At 37.1% G+C, this 10,221-nt stretch overlaps 1 protein-coding gene across 4 annotated transcripts in view; it reads right to left on the bottom strand.

The window, feature by feature from the left end:
* Positions 1 to 4,965: 4,965 nt before the first annotated feature.
* Positions 4,966 to 10,221, bottom strand: part of XRN1 (5'-3' exoribonuclease 1) — a 116,795-nt gene continuing 111,539 nt past the window's right edge. For all 4 annotated transcript variants that reach the window (XM_023739332.1, XM_023739328.1, XM_023739329.1 and 1 more), the window contains one exon: positions 4,966 to 9,930. In XM_023739332.1, coding sequence (XP_023595100.1) covers positions 9,625 to 9,930 — 306 coding nt within the window. In that variant the 3' untranslated portion in view covers positions 4,966 to 9,624. The remainder of the gene's footprint in view (positions 9,931 to 10,221) is intronic.

Raw genomic sequence — 10,221 nt, 5'->3', positions numbered from 1 at the left:
TGGATAGCCAACATATTAAACAATGTAAGAGTTTCTAAGAGTTAGTGTAGCTGCATCATTTATACCTGATTTACTGAAACACCTGTCTCCTTGTCTATGATTTCTACCCTTTCTACTCTCTACAATGCCACTAAAGTTTACATTTTAAAAGCAAATAACCCCCTTCTTAAAATCTTCTAATAGCTCGTCTTAGAAGAATGTTTTGGGGATATCTTTACCTCCCAAGCCTTCTTGTTCAGAAAAACACCATCCTACATGAATGGACCATGGCAATCATGTTTGTATTCATCAGCCTTACTTGCCTAGGCACAGAGGTGAACATCTGACACAAACTTAGCCCATCCGGAGTTGAGATGAAGAGATGCTAGTGCTAGGGTAGTTGCTAGAAGGGAGGCAAAGTACAACTGGACTATGGAAGCCTTGTGTGTTAAATAGAAGAGCAGGGGTGAGACTAGAGAGGGTAGGGTACCTATTTGGGTTCCTGATGCCTCTCTTGTTCCTGGCCCAGGCCCCTCTGAGGCCCAGCTGTGTTCCTGCCCTTGAATTGTAGATTTTCCTGCATCATATGGTAAATGTTTTACCTTTTTTTTTTGTTTGAGTTAATTTGAGTGGAATTTTGCTGCATCCAAACAAAAGAGCTTTGATTAAGATAGCTCCCTGTCTTTGCCAAGAAATCCAAACACTTTAGCGTGATCTGCAAGGTTCTTTATAATCTGGCCCTTGCCTTCATCTCCATTTTTACCTCTAACCTCTCTTAGTGTGCACCTTATGGAATCCAGCAATTCCCAGAGCTCTGAACAATCTCCTTCTGCCATCTGGATCCTTTAAACCTCAGTGACTCGAGGACAGTCCCCGATACCTTCCCAGCCCATGAGGTATCCCTTTCTTGTGTACTTGTCACACTGGTGTTATGTTTCCTGGTTTACTAGTCCAAACTTGCGTAACCATTTAGAACATCAACCTGAGATGTAGGAAGCAATTAATAAGCACTTAATAATTGATAGCTATATTTATTTATAGGAGCCATACTGGTTAAGCGTTTGACTGCTAACCAAAAGGTTGACAGTTCAAATCTACCAGCTGCTCCTTGGAAACCCTATGGGCCAGTTCTACTCTGTCCTATAGGGTTTTTATGAGCCAGAATTGACTTGACGGCAACGGGTTTTTTTTTTTTTTTGGTATATTTATTTATTGATCCTGTTTTTAGGAACTCATTGTAACATGGCTAACACTCTTAAAACTGTAGGAATCAGTGACTACAAAAAGTGTTGAAAAATTCTGATTGCAACCATTTTCCAAGTTGAAGGAGTTTAACTGGAATTACCCCTCTATGAGAGTTGTCTGTTTCCTGGTGTGTCATAGATAGTGAATTTTGGTTAACAGCAGGCAAATCTCCTTTTCTGCAGACTTTTAAAAAAAATAATTTATTTTATTGTTGTTGAGAATATACACAGCAAAACACACACCAACTTAACAGTTTCTACGTGTTTCGATACAGTGACATTGATTACATTCTTCTAGTTGTGCAACTTTTCTGAGTTGTTCCTCCTCCATTAACATAAACTCACTGACCCCTAAGATTCCTTTCTAATTTCTATCTAGTTGCGGTTGTCAATTTGATCCCACATAGATACGCTTGAAAAGAGCATAATGCTCAAGGCAGACGTTCTTTACTAGTTAAGCTTAACTTGCTTGGTTTTAAGAAGATTTCAGGGGCTATTTTTGGTTTAAGGTTTAAAGATTATCTCAGGGCAATTTTGTTCCCTGCAGACCTTCTTTTATGTAAAAACTGTAACGAATTGACTGACTCCTGGCCCAGGATGTAGTTGTTGCTTAAGAGCCTGACCCAGAGAGGCCAGCCTTTCTTCACTGCCCAGATTCTCTAAGAGAAGCTGTCAACTCACAGCCCAGCAGGGGTGATCCCTCCTCAAGATGACTTTCCCTCCCCTCTCATCCCTATAAAGGATGAGTGAGCAAAGACCCTGATCTACAGATCACAGACCCCACAGGCCCATGGAGAGGAGAGAGAGAGTGAATTGGAGGGTAACATCCTTGCAGAGCTTCAGTTCTCAAGAGGCCTGATTATACTTCCTGGGTTGGATTCTCAGAGATTGCCCCATATTCTTACAGGAAACTCCTTTTTTAAGAGCTAGCTTGAGTGAGTTTCAGTTTGTTTTGTTTTTGTAACCAATGATTCTCAAGTCAAAAAACTGGTGCAAGATGGCAGTCTCAGTGAGTATAGCGTTGGGGTAGATACGGGTGGTTACTGAGGCTCTGTGTGAAGAGCCGGCAGACTGGGGAATGAAGTGGAAAAACAGCTAGTTAAGTCTTCCCTGGTAATCTTAGACAGTATGCCTCCTGCTGGATCAAAGCAGCCAAATACCGTATCAGAATGTGATCGCTGCTGCCTTGTTGCTGCCGCGCTGGAGACTGCCTGTGTGGCTCCAGGGCGAGAGCACTTGGACGCCCCGGTAAATGGTGTTCCTCTCTGTAGACCTATGTGGAAAACGCTAGTTCTTTTTCCTTACGTAAGAAAGATCAAAAGAAAGGTTACCATGGCTTCTGCTTCACTGTGGTCATACTTTCAACTTTATATTGACTCTACATTGTCTGCCTTAATCGGATGTGAGGGCGAATTTGTGATTTGAAAGTACCTTCCTGTCTCATCTGCCTTGGACCGTGAGAAAAGATGTGTCTGACACCCTCATCTTTGGTTTGAACCCCACTGAACTGAACTGGCTCAAGGATATCCTTCTGTATCAGCTTAGAATATAAATTATTTGAAAAGAAAGGAAGTATTGCCCTGCTTCAGTTTCCCTGAAGTTATATGAGAATCAAAAGCCAAACAAATTGATCAGTAGGTTCCACAGATTGATTTATGTGCATGATTTATTTTCCTGTTCCAGACTGAAAAGAGCTTCTAGACAGGCTGAAAGCCAAGAACATCCAGGTGCTAGGGAAGCTCACGATCTTTTGCTTGACAAACTACTTCATCAGTACACAGGAAACAATCGTTCCCACCAAATGTCCTTGAATGTGGCTAAACAGCTTCGTGGATCAAAGATTTCCTTTCATTTACCTCTCTGAATCCCAGATTCTTAAATTTTGAAGGTGCTGTATGAGCTTTGGAGCCCTGGTGGCACAGAGGTTAAGAGCTCGGCTGCTAACCAAAAGGTCAGCAGTTCAAATCCACCAGCCGCTCCTTGGAAACCATAGGGGGCAATTCTCTGTCCTATAGGGTCACTATGAGTTGGAATCAATTTGATGGCAATGAGTTTCTATGAGCTTTGAATACGCTCTTGTACTCTTCTCCGCTCAGGTTGGTGATTAAAACAAAACAAAACAAACTCTCCTTTAAGAATAAACTATGAATCATTATTAAAGAAGGAAACTTGAAGGATTGTTCAAAACTACATACAAATTTATTTGACACTAGCAATTCTATTATTTACGATAACTGGCTTAAGTGTTGATTTGTAGAGTTTTTGCTGTAGCGCATGAAAGAGTGGATTATAGTGGAAAGAATGCGGATGCCTTGGCATTTGTGGGTTCTGTCACTAAGGTTCTTTATCTCTTCAGACCTTGTCTAAGTCACCTAAAAGAGTCTAGCAACATATTATTCTTCATTAAGACTACAAAGGCATATCGGCCTCAGGTACTCAAGATGGCACCGATTCTCAGCTACACCTGGTCAGTTGACTTTACTGTGAAAAGTGTATGCCATTGCAGTGAAGTCTATTCGGCAGAGTTGACAAATACATCTGAGTGGATGGAAACTTAGAAAGCTGGTAATGAGATCTGCAAAGGACAGTTTATTTATCATCAGATCTCACAGACACATGACAGAATTGACCTCTTTACCTAGATTTACTACGATTTTAGAGACAATGTGATACCAAGGTCACGGGAAGAGGCTTTCTGTCAAACTTTCTGCTTTTAGTTCCGGTTTTGCCCTTGTTATTTATTTAATCTGTATCACTTTGAAAATTATTTTACTGCTCAAATGATGGTTTCCTCTCTGTAGCATTGTGATAACAATGCTGCATTTCCATGGATATTGTGGAGTTCAAAAAAAGGACATGTGCAAAAAAAAAAAAAAATGTGATCTGTGATCGCTGCTTGTGATCTTTGGTAATGTACAATGGGAAAGATACCCTCAGGTTTATGGTACAGAGCTGGAAGCACATACGGCAAGAGATTTTCTTCCTTCCTCACCTCTTTCTTTCCAACTCTCTCCACCTCTACCAGAGAGAGACTTTGGTAAAATAATGTATCAGTTATACTGTGAGACATGGTCACTATTTGCAAAGTTTGTCAGTCTTGCAGATGTTCCAGTCTCACGAACAGGAATTAAAGCCTCTTGCGAGGTGGTTCTGCAGGAACCTCACCCTATATGGCAGAAAAGATTAAGGGGATCATGGGAGGAAAAGGCAGGGAGAACAGAAAGAGAAGAGTCTATCAGATGCCCAGGTGTGGCATTGAGGCTCTGAACAAGCTGGATACTGGAGGACGGCTCAGTGGGAAAAGCAGAGCAGTATTTGGCACTATACAGAGGACTTCAGGTGTATTTGGGATCCAGCTAATAGGTCTGAGTACACACATAACAAATCCCTATTATTACTAACATTTGTAAAGCATCTGCTATGTATCTGGCGCTTTACATGTACAAGAACACAAGGGTGTTGTTTTCTTCCTTTAGGAGATGAAGAAACTGAGGCTTAGACTTTACATAACTTGCCAACACTAACATGATGACTTATTTACAATTAGTTGAGAGAGAGCGAGCTAGGATTTGAACAGTGCTCATCTGAATTTACAATTCATGCTTTTGCCACCAGCTATGTTGTCTCAGTGTACTCTAAATGACACAGAATTAAGATACAGATATAAAAGGATATGGGGTATAAGTGAATACTGCAGTAGTTCCACTTTTGATATTACTGCAAACATACAAGAACAAACAGCTTAAGAAATCATTCTCAAATCTTTAATTAAAATCCATACAGCATTTAACATGTATAGATGTTTAAACTCTTTCAGTGACTCTTATATTTTAAAATCCTTTTGCACAGCATTTTGGGGCTAACTTCATGCTAGAAATCTACAAATGTACAACTTAACACAAAAATACATTCGGAGTCCATTCCAATGCATGTTTAAAACACTTGGCAGACAAACAATGTAAAGATATTGTAAAAACAAAAACTACAAAATGGGCACATAAAAGTCTTCCCTTTTGAATTTTTAATAAAATACTGCTCTGTATAAGATCTAATGAAAAATTCCAGTTACTTAGAAAATAGTTATACATGTGAGAAAAGAAACGAATCATATATATGAATTAAACACTGACGATACAGCACACAATTGGTATATGTCAAAATAGATGAAAATACTCATAAGCAAGTGGGTGCTGGTGAAAAAAAAGTAAGATACTGGGGTGGGAGGACTAAGAAAAGACTAAATAAGAATTTAAAGCAAACTGTAGACCAAATTCTCACTATTATTTCATGAGAAACAGTATAAGAATTTGGCTTCAAATTATGCAAACATCTACAGAGACTTAATTAATTGGCCTGTGCAATCTAATAGTATACCAATTGCTGAGATAATTAAGAGTGATGGGTGTACTGCTGGAAAAAATTAACTTTTACAGGTTTAATGCTGTAAAAAATGTATCTACTGGAAACCACAGTCTCCTTCACAAATTGCACTTGAGATGGCTGAATGCATTGATTGAGCAAGGCATTATTATTGGTACACAAACACACACACACACACATACAAACACACACATAAGCAGCTATGGATTGTTGATGCTCTTAACTACAAAAACTATTTTATACATTTTTTCTTCTCTCTCTGAGGGAAGGGTCTGTGATGTCTGAGCTGTTAACTCAGTTTAATAGTGAAGCTTATGGCCAGCCTGTTAGCTCTGCCCTGCTGCTGGAGATCTGCTGACATCTGTTTCAACAGTGTCTTACTGCTCCCTGGCAAAAGACAGAGAGGCCTTATGGAAATATGAATCAGGTCAGTCTGAAAATATTCATTTCTCAAACATTAAGCTTTATCCTGACTAGGAAAGGAAGCTCCTGTAAACAAGACTGTTTCACTGATAAACCTTACCAAATGTATATAAAGAACACTGCCAGTTTGAGTAGTATTGCTATCTCTAGAAAAATGGCAAGTGAACTTCTGTGATTCATTTCTTATTTACGTAGAGGATGTTTTTCGCAGACATTTCTTTCCAACAAATGAATTCCCCTCTACAATAAAGATAATTTGGAAGCAAGATGGTACTAAGAAATATAGCAAGCTCACAATGCTAGGAAATCGTACAACAGTTGTTGAAGAAAATGATTTCTGAATAAGAAGAAGTATGTTAAAACTAATTTCAATGGAGATATGGACAGTTCTAGCTATCTCATATAATAAGGTAAAAATTAGATAATCACTATGAAAATGTTTGTTTTATTAATACAAATAGAACGATGATTAGAGTGAGTGAATAAAAAACACCCTGTAACTTATCTATTTCTTTGAGCTAGAAAGATATATTAGTCTGAAAATGTAGTGATTAGATATGTCTTATTTAAACATTTTCCTTCTTTCAACCTCTCATCTCTGCTCCCTCCCCTTGAAACAAAGAATCTAGAATATTGTTGAAGTCTCGGTCCAAAACCAAAGCAAATAACTGATCATAAAAAAGGAAATATAACTAACAAAAAACTTAGAGCAATAGTTCTTCATCACCCTACTTCCAATGTTCCCCCACCAATAGGCAAAAACAAACAAAAAACCCTCCAATCTTCACTACTTGTCCCTTTGAAAAGCAAGGAAACTCTTAAATTGAAACCAAGATTCACATGGGGTGAATTTAATTTTTCACAGCCTCAGATGTTTAAGGTTTTACTCTACATGATGTTTAAAGTAAGTAACATATTCTGTCAGATTATAAAACTCATATGACCAGGTAATGTAGGAAACCGTGAAAAGAAACAATGAGACTGGAAGAATCAATCTTCAAAGTTCACTAATTTGCTCAAAAAAAAAAAAAGATTAAACAAGAATATTTAGAAACAATGTTTCAGTAAAGAGGGGAAGGTTTAAATAGATTTAACTGCTTTAGTTATGTAAAAACATGAAGAAATGCAGGGAATCTGTGCTTCCATACTCTATACGGTCCACAGTTTTCACAAAGAAGTCCTATAGCAGATTAAATGGCTGCATGGACATATTTCTAACCTTGAGGGGTGGTCTGAGTCTGCTTCATCCAAAAGGGAAAAGCAGTAAGTTTCCCAAAGAATGGATCCACTCTCCTCAAGGTCATCATGAGGAAAGAATGGCTCTGCCTCATGTCCTTTGTGGGGAGGGCACATCTCTCATTAATCTCAGGTCCACAAGGGAAACAATATAGAAGACTGCCTGACCACTCTCCAGACACTATGGAGCTCGCTCCTATCTTAATCTCTCTTCAATCTTAACCTAATATGTTTTAAAAAAGAATGAAAACACTTTCACTGCCTATCCATATAGAATTATCAGCTTGCTTTGCTAGAACATGGGGAAGTATTCTCACAGGTTCAGTGGCACTGCGCATAGTGAAAGTCTTCTTGGAGTTTTCAGAAGATAACATGTGCTCCTTCCTCCTTCCTCTGTGCTCTTAAACAGACGCAGGCCGCACAGCGTTTACAGTCTCACAGGAGTGATGACTGAGGCAACTGAATGCTGGAGTTTGTACAGTCACGTGAGAGGAAGAATATTACACGCTTTAAATGTAGTAAGAGGTTTTGACATAACATTACTGTTATAATTAAACTTTTTCCTTGTATTCCCATAATAGATATTTCCATTTCCTTTTAAAACAAACAGAATAAATCTATACATTTGAAGGCCAAGAATGATGCATGATAATTTACAAATTTGGATGTGGGTACTTAGAAAAGAGCTTGTGAGGCAATAAGGATAAACACTGAGATTTATTCGCACCTCATTACTCAAAATTCTACTACAGATAAACAAGCATTCCCAACAAGGAAATGTTGGAAAACAGTAAACATCTGAACCTAAGAAATTAATAGAAAATAAAATCACAGAAACTCACATGGCTGTAACAACTGACAGATAATGGACATTTATCTCCTTATACTAAAGGCACTACTGATATACAACTATGCTGCTAATATTCAGAGAGACCTTGAAATAAACTGTTAGAGAAATGAATACATTTAGTTCAATACCAGCATGTTTTAAAAAAAAACAGACTAAGACTCATGACAGAGTTTGCAATGAGCTAAATGAAATCCAGTATAATAATAAAGCAGCTCCATATAAAGATTGTGGTTCCTACTTTTAAAAAAGTATGATAACTTACTTCCTTAAAAATATAAGCATATCACAAAACCTAAAAGGTATATATATATATAAAACAAAACCTCAGGTCCTGGTACCACTGGGAAATTTTCATAAACTTTAAAATAATTTCAACAGCCACAGCTTGAACAACACACACCCACACATGACATGCAAAGACAAAATGCCAGAGTCGCTGAACAGACCAGCATAAAGCTAAAAATATGGAACTAGAATGAGATAGGCATTTGTCACATAAATCATGTACATCACAAACTAATGATTGTGTCTGTTTTACAGCACACTTTGGAATTTAAAAAATATTAATAATTTCATTGATTCCAGGAAGCACTACACATGGACCAAAAACGGGGCTCTTGTATGATAAGCAAGGAGATAAAAAGCTATAAATGGGAGACATACAGTTTGTTTTAATTAACAACATGATTGATTTTTTGTACTTAATTTTATTAGAAGATTAATTTGTAATCATTGTACCCTGTATATTTTGAAACTTAATCTCATTAGAAATTACTAATGCTGGTTCTTGAATAATCTAAAAAACTGTAATTACTTACTCAAACCTAGACTGTTATTTATAGTTCTAAGCAGTTAGATGAAATATTCTCATCCATACTCTTAAGTTGCTTTGGTACAAAACTGAGAATAAAGCAAAACTGGCAGCACCACACAAGCGTGATCGTTTCACAGCAGGTCTAAAGGACCCTCAAAGACGACAAGACATAAATTAAAACACATATAAATAAGAGCCATTCTCTTGAAAATTTGTTACATCATTAAAAAGGGAAATAAAGTCCACATTCAATAAATAATATTTGAGGCCCAATTTTCATGCTTCATTTAATTACCCCTCAAAGATAGCATAAAAAAATGTTTTTTATTATTGCTAAGATGATGTCTAATTCATAGTTCAGGATGCTTCTAATGAGGAGGCCAATGGTTAAAGTGGTACATTTTAATGCTTAGTCCACTGATACTATTTTAACACAAGGTTTTAATTTACAGTCTTTTTTGTTTTTTTAACAGCTTTTTTGAGGTATAACTGACGTACAACAAACTGCACATATTTAAAGTGTACAATTTGGTATACAGTCTTTTAAACAGCATGAAAAGTGCCTGACAACTCAAATATTAAAAATTTTCAACTCAAAACATATTATCTTAAAATAGTACATTCTATTTTTATGAAACATAGATATGGACTATGCCTCATAAAAAGGAAAGGAAAGAAATTAATTCCAAGTACCAAATTTATTCAGAAGGTTTAGAAACACCAAAATTGACAGCCAGTTTTCTTGGTTTTCTTCTTGAAGAAGAACTTGGTATTGACTTATGATAAGACATACTGTGGCCTTGGGAGGCAGCTTCAGCTTGAAAAGAAGACACAGGCTGAGTAATGTGAGGGGACTTTACAGAAGCTGATGAACTCTCCTGTGGCATCACTTTGGTAATGTCTGAAGACGCTGGCTGGCTCGTCTGACGTGGGGCAGCTTGAGAAGAACTCTGAGCCTCTTTATTCTCAAAGTTCTTTTTATTTGCAACTCGTTTTTTAGTAACCTTTAAGGAATGAAAGTATCAATAATTAACAATGTAGACAAAAGAAGCTACTGTCAGACAATACCATAAATCATGCAGCTATAGTACAGTTGTCATCCACTGTTGATTTGTGACCTCTACTTAGAGTCTTCAAACCAAACTTTAATTCAGATAATTTAGTTACAAATAAACATTAAAGAATTCTCTATAACTTATATATAAAGAAAACTTATATTCCTGACTTTAAATCACTTTGTATTGGAAAAGCATAATTATTACTTGCTAGAATTATTATTACTAGTTATTAGATCA

The sequence above is a fragment of the Trichechus manatus genome, unplaced genomic scaffold (assembly GCF_000243295.1).
Source record: "Trichechus manatus latirostris isolate Lorelei unplaced genomic scaffold, TriManLat1.0 scaffold00132, whole genome shotgun sequence".
NCBI classification, from domain to species: domain Eukaryota; kingdom Metazoa; phylum Chordata; class Mammalia; order Sirenia; family Trichechidae; genus Trichechus; species Trichechus manatus.
Note: the sequence above shows the minus strand (reverse complement) of the source record. Positions and strands in the feature narration are given on the sequence as shown.